At 56.3% G+C, this 17,197-nt stretch overlaps 1 protein-coding gene across 1 annotated transcript in view; it reads left to right on the forward strand.

Annotated features, from left to right (window-relative positions):
• Positions 1-17,197, forward strand: part of PKD1 (polycystin 1, transient receptor potential channel interacting) — a 99,022-nt gene that overhangs the window by 76,171 nt on the left and 5,654 nt on the right. The window contains exons 24-43 of the mRNA XM_074840957.1: positions 119-275; positions 1,580-1,832; positions 2,485-2,680; positions 3,788-3,958; positions 4,398-4,541; positions 4,856-5,066; positions 5,442-5,568; positions 6,460-6,576; positions 6,996-7,045; positions 8,056-8,258; positions 8,857-8,962; positions 9,648-9,766; positions 10,811-11,013; positions 11,337-11,531; positions 12,326-12,465; positions 13,504-13,631; positions 13,980-14,148; positions 15,474-15,599; positions 15,757-15,931; positions 16,532-16,819. Coding sequence (XP_074697058.1) covers positions 119-275; positions 1,580-1,832; positions 2,485-2,680; positions 3,788-3,958; positions 4,398-4,541; positions 4,856-5,066; positions 5,442-5,568; positions 6,460-6,576; positions 6,996-7,045; positions 8,056-8,258; positions 8,857-8,962; positions 9,648-9,766; positions 10,811-11,013; positions 11,337-11,531; positions 12,326-12,465; positions 13,504-13,631; positions 13,980-14,148; positions 15,474-15,599; positions 15,757-15,931; positions 16,532-16,819 — 3,278 coding nt within the window. The remainder of the gene's footprint in view (positions 1-118; positions 276-1,579; positions 1,833-2,484; positions 2,681-3,787; positions 3,959-4,397; positions 4,542-4,855; positions 5,067-5,441; positions 5,569-6,459; positions 6,577-6,995; positions 7,046-8,055; positions 8,259-8,856; positions 8,963-9,647; positions 9,767-10,810; positions 11,014-11,336; positions 11,532-12,325; positions 12,466-13,503; positions 13,632-13,979; positions 14,149-15,473; positions 15,600-15,756; positions 15,932-16,531; positions 16,820-17,197) is intronic.

A 17,197-nucleotide genomic window follows, 5' to 3' on the forward strand; every position in this document is an offset into this window, starting at 1 on the left:
TCTCTCGACTTTCTGCATTTCTGATCCCCCTCCCTGAACATCCACTGCTGGCAGCAGGCTTGTGGTCAAGCTCTCCCTGGTGTTTATAAAGTACTTTCTGTCTTTTCTCCCCACGCAGATCACTACATCGCAAGCGAGCCTGAGCCATTCATCATGGCTTACCTCCACCACGAACCAGAGCCCAACGAGCACAACTGCAGTGCCTCTAAGAAAATTGGCCTGGATGCCCTGGCTGGAAGTGACCACAAGCTCTATACCTTCTTCACCTCACCCAGGTAAGAGAAGCCCCCCCTTGTAATCCCTGTCACCCACAGGCTGTCCCGTGGATGCTCAGGGTGCTCAGGGCCTTGCCATGGTTTCTATGCCAGGCTGCTTTGGAGGGCTGGTGCTGTTGTAGCTGCCCACAGAGCTCCTCTGTCCGTAGAAGAGAGGGGCTGCCAGCTGCCATTCCTACACCTAGCACGGGCACCTCTTCTACCCTGGCACTCCCTCCTTCCCAGACATCTGCTGCAGGGCTGTGATTTGCCTTTCTGATCCCGGTGAGGGAGGGCTCCCCTTTCTAGAGCTGTCACTCCCATTCCCTGTGAGTATCGTGACCCTCACCCAGGGGATGAGTCTCCCCCCACTGCCCTTTGCTCACTTACCTGATACCTGCTGCTTGTGTCTGCTGCTTGTCCAGGCATTCATCCCCCATGCACCACCGATCCCAGAGCTGCCCATCTTTACCAGGAGGCTTTTCCCCAGGGGGCTCACACTGACCTTCGCAAATTCAGGGCTTGCTTCATGCAGCTCATGAAACCATTTCCCACAGCAAAACACCACACATTAGCCTAGTTCCTGACCTGGAGTGCAGCCTTCACGGAAGCACCTCTGTCCTCAGAGCTCACCTTCCCAACGTGTGAGCAGAGGAGAGCGCTGGTTCCCTCACAGGCTCCCATCCACCTGGCTTGCCTGCAGCTTGGAATGTGCCAGGGCTCATCAAGCACTGCTGTCATGCTCTTGGGTTTTGCAGCAAAGCTCTCTTCTTTTTATCAGAGCAGTTGTTCTTGTAACTCCAGTTGCTGACTGGCTGCCTTGCCCGGAAGCGCGTGTGTTGATGCCTTGTGTTATTTATGAGCCATTCCTAGGCATTATCTGAGAAGAAAAAGATAAGCAGCTTGGGAATAGGTGGGGCAAGAGTGGAGCCACTGTTGTGTAAGTTGACACAGCTTCCATGGCTTTCGGTAACAGGATGCTCAAAGAGGGATTAATTGTCTTAATGAGCAAATCTGCTCCCAGCTAAGAATGTGGAAGTGTTGTGTCAGTGGGACACGGGGAAGGGTGGGTGGGAGAGCTGTGCAAGGCTGCCAGCACAGAGAAGAGGATGTGCAACACAGTGCTCCAGGTGCTGAAATAATACAAAGGTAAAGAAGAATTCAAGTGTGTAGAAACCCAGAGTTTCTGCACACCGAAGGGCGATGTAGATTACACCATGTTCACTGGGCTCTTCCTCCTCATTGTGTGCTTGGGCGATGGAACGGGGTTTCTGTCCCTTCAGCAAGTGGATTAATTAACATCTCCTTGTCTTTCCCTTTTCCAGAACTGATGACACCATCCAGAAATACTACTTCAACATCACAAACCATTTCAGCTGGTCGCCAGTGGAGGTGACTCTGGGGCTGTACACCTCCCTCTGCCAGTACTTCAGCGAGCAGGAGAAACGCTGGAAGACAGAAGGCATCATCCCACTGGAAGAGACCAGGCCAGACCAGGCTGTGTGCTTAACCCAGCACCTCACCGCCTTTGGGGCCAGTCTGTTTGTCCCCCCAAACTCTGTCCAGTTCATCTTTCCTGTGAGTAGAACAAAGCAGAGGCTGTGCAGCATTGCCACACGCTGAGCAGATTGTTGTCACCTAGAGGAAAGCCTTGGGCCCCCGTCAGCCTCTCCCATTCAGGCTGGGACATGGCTGACCTGTGCCCAGCTGGCAGAACACCCCGAATACTGGAGAGCCATAGGGAGCTGCAGACGGGCACAGCTCACAGAGGGACTGTGTCCTCTGGTCATGAATCCTGGCTGCTGCTGCTGCTAAAAACAGACCTTTGCAGATGGCTTTATTCTCTATTCCGAACACCTCGCGGTGTGCTCACCTCTTGGTGAGATGCCAAACGCTCCTCCCAGCTGTCGCCCAGCACTGTTTTATCCCAGTGAGCTCGCACCAGCCAGCTGCTCCCTGCCTCCCTGGGGCGTTCAGGCTCTCCCGAGCTGTCTCGGTGTGACGTGAGGGGGAGCAGAGAGCTCTCGGCAGCTGCCGCAGCAGCTTCAGCCGGCTGCTGCGGTAACGCTCCACACGGTCTGTGCAGGGAGAGGTCTCTCTATTTGCATGTGGTCCTGGGTCTGTGAATGATGAGTATAGCCAGGAAGGAGGCAGCATAACTCCCGGGGAACAGGGAGGGGGATCCTCCTGGGGAAGGAGAGCACCTTTCAACATATTTCTTTTCTTCTAGGCTCCAGGCCCAGGTCTCAACTACATCGTTCTGCTGACGTGTGCCGTCTGCTTTGTGACCTACTCGGTGGCTGCACTGATCGTGCACAAGCTGGACATGATCGACATTAACCGAGTGGGGGTGATTCCCTTCTGTGGGAAGAACGGGCTGTACAAATACGAGATCCTGGTGAAAACTGGCTGGGGCAGAGGATCAGGTTAGCCCACAGCCTACTCCTGTGCTTGGTTCCTAGGGTGACATTGCATAGTTCCCCTGAGATCTCACCTCAGCACATCCTGCACCAAATGTTCCCCTGCAGGGCCCAGAGCTGCGCTGGTGTTTGGAGCAGCACTGAGCAGACACAGTCAGTTCAGGGTTTCCCACAGCATTCACAGCTTTTATTGTGTGATGACAGGGCAGGTCAGGAGCTGTGGAGAAGAGCATTCTGCCCCACCACTTGCTGCTGGGGTGGGACAAACAACTGCTGCTGGGAGGAACCACCCAGTATAAAAATACCCCCACCCTGCTTTCCCTGTCTGGGCTGTCTGGTTGCAGGAACAGCCAAGAGGCAGCGATTGTTCCTCGCTTCTGATCCTCTCCTGCAGAAGCATCCAGGCCTTGTGGGCCCTTCAGATGGACCATTTTGCTGTCCTCCAGCATCCATTGCTTTGTTCTGCCATCTGAATCTTCCCCAACAGCATGAAGGCAGGAAGCTTGGATTTCTGATCCATGGCTGTGTTTGTAGCTAGAGCTGCCAGAAACATTATCCTGGACTTGGAAATCCAGGCAGTTGGGATCTGAAAGCTCTAAGCAAGGACAGAGGTTAAGTGCCACCATGACTGCCAGAAACATGCTCCCGTTGATCTGTGTAGCCACTGGTTTCACTGGTTTCTCCTGAAGCCACCCCAAGGACCATCCGGGTTTGGCAGGTAGACCAAGGAGCATCTGGCAACTGGTACCAGAGAAAAGTCAAAGAAAACAAGTCTTTCAGCTACTTTGTGGAAAAAACATCCAGAATAAACATCTCCTCCTGTTAGGGTGTTAGCAAGGCAAGGAATGTCAAATTCAGTCCCCTCCAAAGAGGAAAACCATGAGCATGGCAAAGTCCACGCACCAGGCCAGTCTGAGCAGCTGCCCCCAGGCTGTGTGCGACACTACCCCTGGGAGTGGGATGGCTGCTGAGCACGTTCCTTCCTCCCCAGTGACCTGGTGGCCCCTCTGAAGGGACATTGCAGCAGGCACCAGGTCACTGGCAGGAAGGCGGGGCTGGGGCACAGCTCTGCTGGGGTGGACTTCCCTAACTGAGCCCCCTTGACTCTGGCAGGTACCACAGCCCACGTGGGGATCGCCCTGTATGGCGTAGACAATAAAAGTGGTCACAGACATCTGGATGGAGAAAATGCCTTCCACCGCAACAGCCTCGACGTGTTTCAGATCGCAACAGAGCGGAGCCTGGGGAGCATCTGGCGCATCCGCATTTGGCACGACAATAAAGGTGAGACGTGAGCGAGCGGGCGGTGCTGGGGCAGCCGTCACACGTCCCAGGGCAGACCAGGCTCTGCTCCGCCTGGTACCTGGGCCAGGGGAGAGGTACCCGGGCCTAGAGCCTGGACTAACCCTGATGGGAGACTGTGGTGAGCCGCTGGCATGGGGGAGGATTGCTGGGGGAAAACGTGGGGTCTCCATCACGGGTAAGGTGGCTGCAGCATGCTGTGCACTGCAACAGCATGGGAAAATGTCTGTACAGCCCAGGAGGGGACCTGACTGTGCCGAGCCTTTCTCGTGGGGATCATGCCATTCCCACCTGCAAAGACAGTGTCACAGGGTAACTGCTGCTGTCCTGCTGAGGGGCTCTTGCGTTGCCTTCTCAGCTTTTCAGGTTCACGCAGGGAATGTCTGCCACGAAACACATTTCTCCATCTCTTAACTTCTAGGACTCAGCCCCTCTTGGTACCTGCAGCACGTCATAGTCCGGGACCTGCAGAGCAGCAAGAGTTACTTCTTTCTGGTGAACGACTGGCTGTCAGTGGAGAGCGAGGAGAACGATGGCATGGTGGAGAAGGAGGTTTATGCTGCCAGTGAGTGCTCAGCCCCTGGGGCATGGGGCTGGGATGGCTGAGCAGCGCAGCCATTCTCGTGGTGTCAGGGAAGGACCTGCAGCCGGAGACTGCATAGAGCCTGTACAGCTCTTCCTCGCTGTGCTGACGTGCTCTGCGGGGTGCGTTGTGCCAGAGGACAAGGCATGGCAGGGCCCCAGCCAGGCAGGAGGGACCTGTAGATGCAGCAGGGGCACTTCCTTGAATATCAGCCTGCAAGAGGGGCTGTGGCAGGACCAGCCAGGTGCCCTCCATGGCGCAGCTGGCCCTGAGGGTCTCCCTCTTTTTGTGCTCAGGTGAGACAGAGCTGAGGAGCTTCTCCCGGATCTTCATAGCGGAGCTGCAGCGAGGTTTCTTTGAGAAGCACGTCTGGCTGTCCATGTGGGACCGCCCGCCTCGCAGCCGCTTCACCCGTGTCCAGAGAGCCACCTGCTGCTCCCTCCTCATCTTCCTCTTCCTCTGCGCCAACGCTGTGTGGTATGGCATGGTGGGCAACGTACACCTCAGGTACGCTGTGTCCCTTGGTGTTCTGGCCCGTCCCTCACCTCCTCAGGGCCCCTCCTGCACTTCCCGTTCCATGGGGCAGGACAGACCTTTGGTCTGCTGGGAATAGCAGCCTTGCTTGTGGCCTCGTGGCCTCAAGTCTACCCTTCCCATTCCAAAGAATCAGGGACCAGGACACGGATGATGAATGACCAAGGACACCCTGATCAGTTTTCCCCCTTACCTGGTTTTGCTGGGTCATCTGTTAGCACAGCCCATGCTCATTTCTGTCTCTGCACAGCTGAAATGCCAGGTTGTGCAATTTTGTCTCCTTGCTTAGCTGGCAACCCTGAGTGCTCCTGCTAACACCAGTCCCCGATCTCTCTTGATTCTCTCCAGCAATGGGGCTGTTTCCAACCTGATCCCTGTTAATGTGGACACAGTGGCTGTTGGTCTGGTGTCCAGCGTGGTGGTCTACCCTCTCTACCTGGTCATTTTATTTCTCTTCCGGATGGCTCGTGGCAAGGTAATGAGGAGAAAGAGTTACAGGCTGCCCAGGTGGGTGGGATGCCACCAGGTTTGCATGTCTGAGGTTAAATTCTGCCCTTTGGGGTGCATCACTTCTCCCGCTGGTCTCTGCACGTTCCCAATTGTGCCTCTGTGCTGCCCTGCACCATGGCCAGACCCTTGCCCTGAGCAAGTCTCCTTCTCCCTCTTGAGCTGGGAGCAGCCTCTGACCTTAGAGGGACAGATCGCTGCCTGGGTTCTGACAACGCCCAGACGGACTAGAAGGACAGATTTTAAAAGCTGTTTAGGCACTTCCTCCCTCTTGATCTCAGTGAGTGATAGATACCCAAATGCTGTTTGAAGATGTGACCCTTTGCTGCATTGGCAGGAGCTTAAGAGATGCTCGGTGGAGCATTGCTAATGGAATGCCTACCCTGGGTACAAATTCAGCTGTCTGAGCAGAGCTGTGGTTAGGCAGCTGTGAAAGGATTAGCTGGGGATTTAATGACTAGTTAGGCACAATTAGCAGCCCCATTAAGTACTGCAGCCAGCTGCTCAGTGCCTGATGAGCAGCAAATGTGTCTGATATTTCTTCTTACTGTAGGTACTCCCTGCTTTACAGGAAGTTGTAAGCTCATGGGGCTTCCTGGGAACTTGTGCCTGGGACAGCCTAGATGGCACTGGGCTTTGCTCCGTGTGGGACAGTGCCCAGGGTGCCTGGGAGGCAGTGAAGGACGGGTGTGTGCCTGTTCTCAGTCCCGCTGAGCAGGCCTGGGACCCCCCAGCCCTGCCTGGAGCTCCCCAGCAGCGTAGGGAGCTGATGGGTGTTGCTGAGAGCAGGGCTCTGAGCCCCTGGGACATGTTGCCTCTGCCCCTTGCTTTTCTGGTCAAGCCTTCCTGTCTCCTGCAGGTCTCCATCAACCACACCCTGACTCACTCAGACCAGCAGTCCTTGGAGATTGACAACTACCTGGACTCCTCGATCCTAGACAGCTCCTTCCCCACCTTCCCTGGGCTCCGGGCAGAGGTAACCTGCTTCCCACCCAAAACCTGGACAGGCTGCTTGGGTCCGTGTGCTCCCCTGTGCAGACACTGGTCCACCCACAACTGTCAGTGCGAGAACTGATGCACTCAAGTGCCTCTGGCAAACACGGGTAGGGGGGGGGAGAGCCCCAGCCCTTCATCTCTCACCTGCATCTCTGCCCAGGCCTGTCCCGGGTGCTGAGCACAAGCTGCCTCCAGCTGCTGCTCTGTGTCTGTGAATGTGGATCTTCCCAGCATGCCTGGACGTGCTCTCTGGAGGAGAGCAGGGTCCTGGAGGGGTGGGCCCAGGGCTCGGAGCAGCTCAGGCTCCAAGTTTCCGTGACCCCTGATGTCAATAACCTGCTGTTCTAACCAGGCACAAACCAGTGTCATCTGCTTGAAATGCCTCCGCTTCTTCCACAGGCCTTCTCTGAGCAAACCAAGACAGATCTGTTCTTGGAGGACTCCAAAAGGTGAATAGGTTTCTGGGGACAGAGCAAGTTTTGGGTAGGAGTGTTGATCTGCTCGAGGGTAGGGAGGCTCTACAGAGAGATCTTGCCAGGCTGGAGCGATGGGCTGAGGCCAGCTGGAGGAGTTTCAATAAGGCCAAGTGCTGGGTTCTGCACTTGGGCCCCAACAACCCCCAGTAGCGCTACAGGCTTGGGGAGGAGTGGCTGGAGAGCTGCCAGTCAGAGAGGGACCTGGGGGGGTGGGTTGATAATGATCCAGCAGTGTGCCCAGGTGGCCAAGAAGGCCAATGGTATTCTGGCTTGTATCAGCAATAGCATGGCCAGCAGGGACAGGGAAGGGATCTTACCCCTGGACTTGGCACTGGTGAGGCTGCCCCTTGATGAGTGGGTTCAGTTTTGGGCCCCTCACTCCAAAAAGGCCGTTGAATGACTCGAACGTGTCCAGAGAAGGGCAACGGAGCTGGTGCAGGGTCTGGAGCACAGGTCTGATGGGGAGCGGCTGAGGGAACTGGGGGGCTTTAGTCTGGAGAAGAGGAGGCTGAGGGGAGACCTCATCACCCTCTACAACTACCTGAAAGGAGGGTGCAGAGAGGGGGGATGAGTCTCTTGAACCAAGGAACCAGCGCCAGGACAAGAGGGAATGGCCTCAGGTTGTGCCAGGGCAGGGTCAGACTGGCTCTTAGGAAGGATTTCTTTGCAGAAGGGGTTGTTGGGCGTTGGAATGGGCTGCCCAGGGCAGGGGGGGAGTCCCCATCCCTGGAGGGGTTGAAGAGTCGGGTTGACCCAGCGCTGAGGGATCTGGTGGAGTTGGGAACGGTCAATGTGAGGTTAATGGTTGGGCTGGAGGATCTTCAAGGTCTTTTCCAACCAAGATGATTCTGTGATTCTGTGAAGTAGGAGTTTAGTGTCGTTTTTTGCTTTGGTAGACTGGGGTTGTGCTCCCACAGTTGCTTTCTTGTGCTTCCCATTTCCCACATGTACCTGATTGCACCTGTTCCTCTGTTTTCCCGCAGCCTCGTGCGGTGGCCCTCCAGCGAGGCCCTGCTCAGCTGGCCAGACCTCCTCAGCGACCCCTCCATCATGGGCAACACCATCCAGAAGCTGAAGAGAGGCCGGGCCAGCCGCCACCTCGGACTTGAGGCCCCATTGGCGACTGAGGAGGACAGTTTGTCGCTTGGTGTTCACCAGGGACAGCCTCGGTATTTCTCTGCCTCAGGTGGGTGTGGGAGTAGCATCGCTCTGTGCCGGGGTTGGAATGCCCTGGGGAAGCACAGGAGGAACAATTTGGTCCTTAGGAGCCCCGGCTCAGCTCTGGAGAAGGCAGAATAGCAGAGTCTGCTGCCATCACCACTGGCTTCAGTTTGAAGGGCAGAGGAGGAGGGTTGTATTTTCTTAACGGGTGTTTCAGTCTGGGAAAATAGAAATCCTGATGTGGATCCATCTGGAACGAGTGGTCACTGCTGCCGGCAGACTGGTCGCTGGTGTTCCCGTGGGGGCTGAATGTCGCAGGCAACCAGCGCTTCTTCTCTGGTTGCAAAGCCACAGTGTGTCTCTGAACCTCTGGAAATGGCTGGAGAAGGAGAAGGTCTTGGCCTCCTACACCAGCAGTTGCGTGCCAGGCTCTGCAGCCAAGCTGCGGCTAGACAGGAGCGAGAAGACAGGGAGGAGAGGAGGGCTGCCCCACGGGGAAGGACCTGGCTGTCCTCCTCCTCCCCAGCTCCACAAACGGGGCTGAGCCGGCGCGGTGCAGAGCTGTCCCGTGGTGCGGGGTGCTGTGCGCCCGCCAATGCTGTTTGCACTCTGCCTTTCCCCAGACGAGGATCTGATCCGGCAGATCCTGGCAGATGGAGCTAGCGGCATCTCCCACTCCCAGGACCTGGGGCCCTACATGAGGGCTGAAACAGATCTGATCTCAGGCCTGTAAGTATTCGGGGAGCGGAGCCCCCTCCTGAGCTCGTGCCTCCCGCCCCTCGCCCTCCCACCCAGCTCCGCAGCGACCGGTACCGCGCTGCCCAGCTCTGCTGCGCCCAGCCTCAGCGAACCGAGCTGAGCTGGTGTTTGGGACACTGCAAATGCCTGGGATAACCTTGTCATGAGTCACTACATTCTTGCTGGCTGCGATTCCTGCAGCTCCCTGCAGCCTGAGCTCCAGGAGGGCACTGCCACCCTTCTAGGAGCCACCTGGAATATCCCTGTAGAGCCCCAGCTGAAGATGTGTCTCGAGAGCTTTGGGGACTGCTGACGAAGTGCCTGGATGTGGGTTTGCTTCATGGCGCTGACAGGAAGGAAAAGGGGTGTTGAATCTCTCTTATGTTTTCTTGCTCAGAGCACCCTCTTTGGCACCCCGACCAGCACCCAGCCGGGCTGGCAGCTCACTGCTGGATAGCCAGTGCAAAGACTTTCAGCCTTCCCCCACAGGGCACAGAGCAAAATGTCTGCATGTCGCAGCAGCCTGGGCCCAGTGCTCTGGAAAAAACGTGCTTCTAACTGGTCTGGGGCTGCTGCACTGATGTAGCACTGGAGTTCAGTGCACCTCGGTGCCAGCCTGCTTGCTGCAGAACCGGCGGTGGCACAGCTCACCGATATCACCCCTTCACCTTGGCAGGTCCAGTGTCTTTGGGGAGAAGGTGGAGACTGTCATGATGCAGAAGCTGAACGACAAAGGCCAGAGCATGGCAGCTCCTCCCAGGGAAGTGAGCAGATCAGCCAAGTCGACGTGGACAGGTACCCGGGCTGCAGTGCCAGCATCAGGGCAGGGAGGGTGGGGACGTGCCTGGAGAGGGGCCGTCGCACACAGCGGTGCTTGGGCGACGCAGGCGGGTAAATAGAAAAGAAGCCTTAGGAAAACTGCTCCCCTGCTTGGGATATATTTGCTATTTCCTGCCAGCTTCTCTTGGAGGCTGAATCTCAGCAAGCCCTGGGCCACCACTTGTGCTGTGACAGCCCTGCCGTGCACCCTGGGGAAGCTCCACTCACGCTTCTCCAGTTACCCGGCTCTCAGCAGCCATCAGCCCCCTCATCCATCCAGCATGAGAGAGAGTCTCTGTGCATAACCAGAGGGGAAGGGGAGTCAAATGCCAAGGAAAGATCAAATCAACAAACAAAGAAGAGAAGAGACACTTTCCTACTGTGTCACACAACAGGAGAGCCAGCCAGCTGGGCTTGCCCCAGGCGGGGAGCGGGCTGCCAGGCCCTGCAAGGGTTGGGGGGTGATAAGTGCCCTGGGGAGAAGCTCAGCATCAGTTCCTGGCTACCCGAGGTACAGCCTCCCTGGGGCAGGCTGCAGCGTGGAAAACTGGACACAGCAGCAATCCTCTTGGGTCCGTTAAAATCCATCGTTTTGTCTTGGTTGATGAATATCTTTATGCAGGCATTGATTTCCCTGGGTGGGTGAAAGAAGCTGTGCTGAGCGAGCCCCGGGGCTGAGTGCTTGGCAGTCTGCAGGTAGCCAGAGCAACTAGTCTGTGTGGCTTTTCACGGGTTTGACAGCAGCCAGGCTGGGCGTGCCCAGTGTCCTGGGGCTCAGAGAGAAAGCAGGGAACCCATCTCACTACCCAGATCAGGATCCCATCTCCCTCCCCTGTTTGCCGTGTCTGTGTGCTGTCCATGCTGCTGCTTAGTGGGAGATGTTTGGGATGATCCCTCCAAACTCGCCCAGGACTGGTGGCGAGCTCTCTGCTGGGATGAGTGGTGTGTGCTCAGCCCTTCCTGTGCCCGTTGGCACCCTTTTCCAGTAACGTTCATGCTTGTTTTCCCTCCTCCTCCCAGTTGCAGACCAAACATTCAGGAAGCGCTTGCTGCCACCCTGGTGCTCCTATCTGGCTCACGGTATCAGTCTCCTCCTCTTCGCCACCTCCACGGGGGTCTCTGTGTGGATCGGGGTGGGCTTTTCCTCCAGCGTTGCCCTCATGTGGCTCATCTCAGGGATATTCAGCTTTCTGGCATCCTTCTTGGTCTGGGAGCCCCTGAAGGTGAGGATAACATGAGAACAACGAGCACATATCTGTACGTGTATGTGTGTTAGCTGTAATTAACATCTCGTCCAGGTACTAATCAAGTCCTACTGGACGCTGTGTGGTTTGAATACTCTTGGTATCCCTGCAGGGGGGGCAGGATGTGCACACCGGCAGTGGGAGAGGCTGGGCTGGTGGCAGTTGGGTTTAGGGGTGGTCTGGCCGCTCAGCAGCTGTGCCATCCTCGCTCTCAGTGCAGAAGGGCCCACGGGAGCTGCCACAGCAGTGGGTCTGGTGACACGGCTCGCTCCCCCGCCTCACGGCACTGCCTGTCTCCCCAGGTTCTGCTGGAAGCCCTCTATTTCTCCCTGGTCGCCAAGCGCTTGCACCCAGAGGAAGATGATACCTTGGTGGAGCATCCGTTTGTTGAGCATGTTTCTGAGAAGATCAGCAAAGTCCGGCCCCCTCAGGGCTTTGCCCTTTTCCAGGCCAAAGAGGAGGCCAGGAAGGTCAAACTGCTACACAGGATGCTGAAGGTGAGATGTATCCTGATGCCTGTGGTGCCTGAGGCAGAGTGCTGCCTCCAGGAGCAGAGACACATCCTTGCCTGGTCCTCCCAGTCCGGCTGTGATCTCCTGAGCTAGTTGGTGCATGTCTCCAGTTTCTGCCTCAGCTTCCCCATCTGTAGAAGACCGGTAGTGACACTCAGCTTCTCGGTGCAGCTCTGAGATCTGAGGTGGCTGGGAGGCAGAACCGTAAGGGGGTTGATTTGGAGGGGCTGGTGTTTGACCAAACTCAGGTGTTTGAGGTTAGGGCAAGGTTTGCAGTGTGGAGTAGACACCAACTCCCACGAGAAAATTCATTAGTTGAGTCTTGTGAAACACGTAATTCCCTGTCTAGGAGCAGAAGTTTCAGTCTTTGTGGCTCATTCACTACTAATCTTCCACACTTGTGCTGGGAGTACACAGCTGCTTTAACAGAGTCAAGTTATTTTTAACTGAGTGATTTCCCTTTAAAGGATGGAAACCCCAAAACTACCGAGTGAGCTGAGCTGCCTGCGTACAGGAGCTCATAGAGGGAGGTTGTGCAATGCCTGTCAGCTGAAACATGTGCTGGGCCAGCCACTTTGAACAAAGAATATTGTTACGAGCCTGTGGTCTGGGTTTTATTTTAAGCTGCTTCCCATGTGGAAGGAGAAAGCGGCATGCTCTGGGTCCTGAGCCTGCTACGTGGTGGGCAGCGGGCAGCAGAAAGCACTGATGTGCTGCAGGATTGGGAACCGACCCCCCCCATGCTTGGGTGCAATCCCTTTCTGCTCTCTGCTTACCAGAATTTCCTCATCTACATGATGTTCTTGCTGGTGATCCTGCTCACCAACTACGGAGACGCCTCCCGCAACAGCAGGGCCTTCCTCTTGCAGAGCTCCATCAAGCAGCAGTTGGGCAGCAACGAATTCCTCCGCATCAAGAGGTAACTGCCTTGGGGATGGCGAGGATCAGGATGTTGCTTTATGTTGGAGAGGCTGTGCGGGGCTGCAGCGAGGGCTTGGGGGGCCGGCGGGGGCTGACTGCTGGGCTTGGGCTCTGCAGTCGCTCCCCTGAGAGGTTCCCACTCTGTGGGGAGTGCTGGTGCCTCTGTGGAGCCGGGCACTTGCACACGAGCACGACGTGGCAGGGAGCAGGTCCCCTTTTGTCCCTGTGGCTTTGCTTCTCCCCTGGAGAACAGAGGGACCTGTGGGGGTTGAGAGCTTTGATTTCTTTGAATTTTCATGATTTCCTCAGTGGGAAGGGACTGTGTGAATTATAGATGTTTATCTTTCTGTATCTGGTCTGAAGGACACAAGTTTGCTCTGTCTCCAGAATTTACAACTGTAAGGTTTAGCCATAAACAGCGTCACAAGAACCAAAAATAACACCTCGTATAAATACAGAGCCCTTCCCTTCCTTGCTCTGCACGTATGGTTTAACGAGATTAAATTTCCCCAGCTGGGTTTCCACACTGCTGCAAACTCCAGGCTGACACCAGAATGGCTGCCTGCAATTAACAGTGTCTTTGTACCCGTGGTTCTTCTGTGCAAATAGACGTGACTTGTCCGTGCCACGCAAAGTCACGGAAACTTTAATTCACTGCAGTATAAATCGGGAATGCTTCCAGTGAACTCGGTGGAGTTTCTGGGGTGAAAGTGGTATAAAGGGGGAGAGCAGCAGAATCTGGTCCTAACCACCATCTCTTTTCCACCACACTGCTGCAGACCCACTGGTCTGCTCCTCCTCCAGGTGCTGAGTAGATTCAATCACCTTTAGATCTTGCGTGTCAAATAAACATTTTCCTGACCTTGGAATGGGTGGAAACGCTGCCTCTACCTGCTAGCCAGGCACCAGGGAGGGGAGCAGCCGCGCTTAGTGCTCCAAAACTCAGTCCCTGCTCCAGGTGAAGCGCCGATGGTCATGGGTGAGCCCTGCAGAGCTGCCTGGGAGCTCTGCCTCTCACATCTCTTCCCTGCTGCAGGTCAGATCAGTTCTGGGTCTGGATGTCGCAGGTCTTCCTCCCGTACCTCTACAACAACCGGTCGGGTCAGGAGAGCTACAGCACCACGCTGGGGACGGCCCGGCTGCGCCAGCTCAGGCTGCAGGAGGGTAAGTGGGCTCTGCTGTCACCAGGGGGGTGGTGACGTTCCTGGAGGGATGAGATGTCTGGGGCTGGGTGAAGCCGGGCAGAGGTGACGGAGGCAGGTTTTTCTTTGCAGCGTGTGTATTAGTGTGCCTCTGCTTCTGCTCCTGCAGAGGTGAAGTGGGGCAGGTGATCCCGGAGGTTTACACTGAAGAGAGAGGTTGGCTTGATTTCTGGAGCTGGGACTGAGGGCATGGAGGTGGAGGGAGCTCGAGAGGAAGGGAGATGCTGAGTGTGAGGGCTCAGCTGCATGCCCCAGCGCTGTTTGGCTGCCTTGGGCTCCCTGTGGGATGACAGTGTTGGTCTCGTTCCAGTCGAGTGCCAGCGCAGCGCCTGGGACATCCTGCACGGTGTGGGCACGGCTGCCAGAGGGAACTGCCCCCCCTCGCACGGCTTCTCTACCGCTGACTACGCGGCTGGCTGGGAGAGGGCGGCCGTCAACGTGACAGCGGCGTGGTCCTACTCACCACCCGACCTGCCAGGGTAAGGAGCTGCCCCGCCTGCACCCACACTCCTGCTCCATCTGTTGCATCTTTCCCGTTGATTCCCAGCGGCCCCCCCACCCCACCCCCCAATGTCAGTGAGGCCACCTGCAGTCCCCAAGTATAGAAAAAGCTACTTCGGCAATGGAGAAGGAAAACAGTTGGAATAGGCTGCCAGAACACTGCATGTTCCTAGGTACATACATTTTGCACCAGGGAAGATAGGAAGTATTTCTTTCCAGAAGGAGTTGTTGGGCGTTGGAATGGGCTGCCCAGGGCAGGGGGGGAGTCCCCATCCCTGGAGGGGTTGAAGAGTCGGGTTGAGCCAGAGCTGAGGGATCTGGTGGAGTTGGGAACGGTCAGTGTGAGGTTCATGGTTGGACTGGAGGAGCTTCAAGGGCTTTTCCAACTCAGATGATTCTGTGAGGGGTTCAGATAATGTAGCTGCAGAATACAATTGCTAGTGATTACCTCTTATTTTTCTGCTGTTTGTATTACTTTGGTAAAATAAGACACAGCTGACATGCAAGGGATAATATAAACATAATTCATGTCTGCATTATGAATTATATTTATCCATCAGCACTAAGGCAAGCAAAGCACTTGGTATGCCCATAGATGGAGGAAAAGCAATCAACAGATTGCCAAATAAATACTTCAGTTAAACAAACACAGGCTAAACATCAGTTGTTCATTTCATCTGAATAAAGTTTTCTTAAGAATTCTGTAAATATTTCTAGACTGGCATATTCTAGACTGGCAAAGTGCAAATAAACACCAGAATGCCAAAGGCCTTCCCTGAATGCATCCACCCTGGCAGTGGGAGCGGTGGGAGGCACGTAGCTGCCGCACACCCACCTTCCCTGGCCACGTGCATGGCTGAACGGCCCCGTAGTGCTGTCCCCGCCCTGGAGCAGAGGGTTCAGCTCTTCAGGGCAGAGACAAGCTGCAGAACGAGGTGACCCCACTGCCCACAGAGACCACGGGGCAGCACTAGTGTTCTGTTAAAGTGTGTTAGGGGAGACGGGCCTTTACCAGTGTGCAGGACATGAAATCACTGTTGGTTTCTGCGCTGGTTTGTTCCTGGATGTGTCGTCATTGAAGTCTGGGGCACCACAGGGCCTGGGGCTGTTCTGGGGCTGGGAAGGCTGAGATGGATCGAAGCACTTCTGTAATTTGTCTTGTGAAAGAAATAATGAGGCAGCTGTTGCCCTTGGATGTGCAGCACAGGGGTCGGGGTTGGCATCTGCACGTTTGCTCCTGGCGTGCCACGCGGTGGCCGCTCTGTCCTTCAGGTCTCACCCCACGGCTCCTCTTCCTCTGCAGGGTCTGGTACTGGGGTTACATCTCCTTCTACGACAGCAGCGGTTACGTGCAGGAGCTGGGGGCTTCCCTAGAGGAAAGCAGGGCCCGGCTGAACTTCCTTCAGCAGCACACTTGGATAGACAACATGTAAGTGTGGTGGGGGCAGAGGAAATGTTCTGCCGTCACCCAGGTTTTTAAGGGGTGCTGCTAGAGTGTCAGGCTCTATGATCCTACAAAACAGCGGCACCAAAGCCCGGAGTTGGCCTTGTCCCAGTGCCCTGAGCTGCTTCTCTCTCCTCCACAGGAGCCGGGCGGTCTTTGTGGAGCTGATGCAGTACAACCCCAGTGTGGACCTGCACGCTGCCGTCACCCTGCGGCTGGAGTTCCTGGGGGCCGGCCAGGCCATCGCCGCTGTCACCATCAGCCCCTTCCCACTGCTGCGGCTCAGTGGGGGGGTCACGCTGCAGCTTCTCATGATGGTCAGTGTGTTACCTCCCCTCCACGCTCCTCTCCTCTCTCGGAGGGCTCTGGGGACCTGTTGCCAGGGCTCCCGGAAGGGAAATGTTGGTCACTGTGGACTACAGCTCCCCTGCCTGAGGCCACTTGTCCCCGTGCCGGTCACCACTCCGCTTCCAGGCCTGGGTAGTGCACGGAAAAGATCCCCTGTACCACTGAGGGGAAGGAGATTCCTACTGTCTGGCAACATTTGTTGGCCTTGTCTCAGCCTTTTTGCTTCCTTGAACTCATGCCTTTCGCTGTGGAAACTTGAGGCTTTTGTTGTTCTGTCCTCGGCGGGGACATCAGCCAGTTGAGCCATGTCCCTGGAGACCCTGCCTGGGCCAGGGTTTTGTGTAAGCAGAGCTGGGCACTGCCACCCTGCCACAAGTTCACTGGAGGTGGCTCAGGGAGCGTCACTGCAAGGGCAGGAGGGAGCAGGGCTTGGAGAGAGCGAGGAAGGCATGGGGGTGTGCTCCAGCCTCACGGGTGGGGCTTTGGCTGTCCTGGGGTGTTGCAGGTGCAGCCACGTGGTCGAGCGTTACCCTCTCCCTTCCCTGCTAACCTCTGTGTTCCTCCCCCAGGTCTTCCTCATGATGTTTGTGGTCTACTTCGTGGTGTCCGAGTCGCTGTCCATCAAGAAGGAAGGCAGAGCCTACTTCACCCTGTGGGGCAACTACGGCCAGTGGGTCTTCATCCTCCTCACCACGTGCACCGTGGTGGTGCACCTCAGCCAAGCCACCCTGGCCGACCAGCAGTGGCTCAAGTACCTCAACAACCGCAGGGGTTTCACCAACTTCTACCAAGTGGCCTTTCTCAACACTGTCTTCAGCACCTTGGCTGCATCCCTCCTCTTCCTCCTGACCGTGCAGGTATGGGGAGCATCGAGTGAGAGCAGCACGTGGGTAGGGGGGTTCTCTGTGCGCCGTGGCAGGGGCAGCAAAGGGCTCTGAAGTAAAAACAAGTGCAAGACTGTGCCAGGCACTGATCAAATGCGACAGGGCTGCTGCCACATCCAGCCCTACTGGAGGACGGGGCCGGTGGGCAGCGATGCCACAAGCTGCGGCACTTGGGGTCTCTGAAGCCTCTGAGCCCTCAGTTCCCTTGGGGAACTCAGCCCCGTGTGGCTGACAGGATGATTTTGTCCACAGGGAGCCCCTTGACCAGGGTGTCCTCTGCTCTGCCAGAGTTTCCATTCATAGAGCTGTTTGAAAGACCCTTCCCAGGGCTGGGAGGATCTCGCAGCAGCC

Source organism: Strix aluco, chromosome 15 (genome assembly GCF_031877795.1).
Source record: "Strix aluco isolate bStrAlu1 chromosome 15, bStrAlu1.hap1, whole genome shotgun sequence".
Classification (NCBI taxonomy): domain Eukaryota; kingdom Metazoa; phylum Chordata; class Aves; order Strigiformes; family Strigidae; genus Strix; species Strix aluco.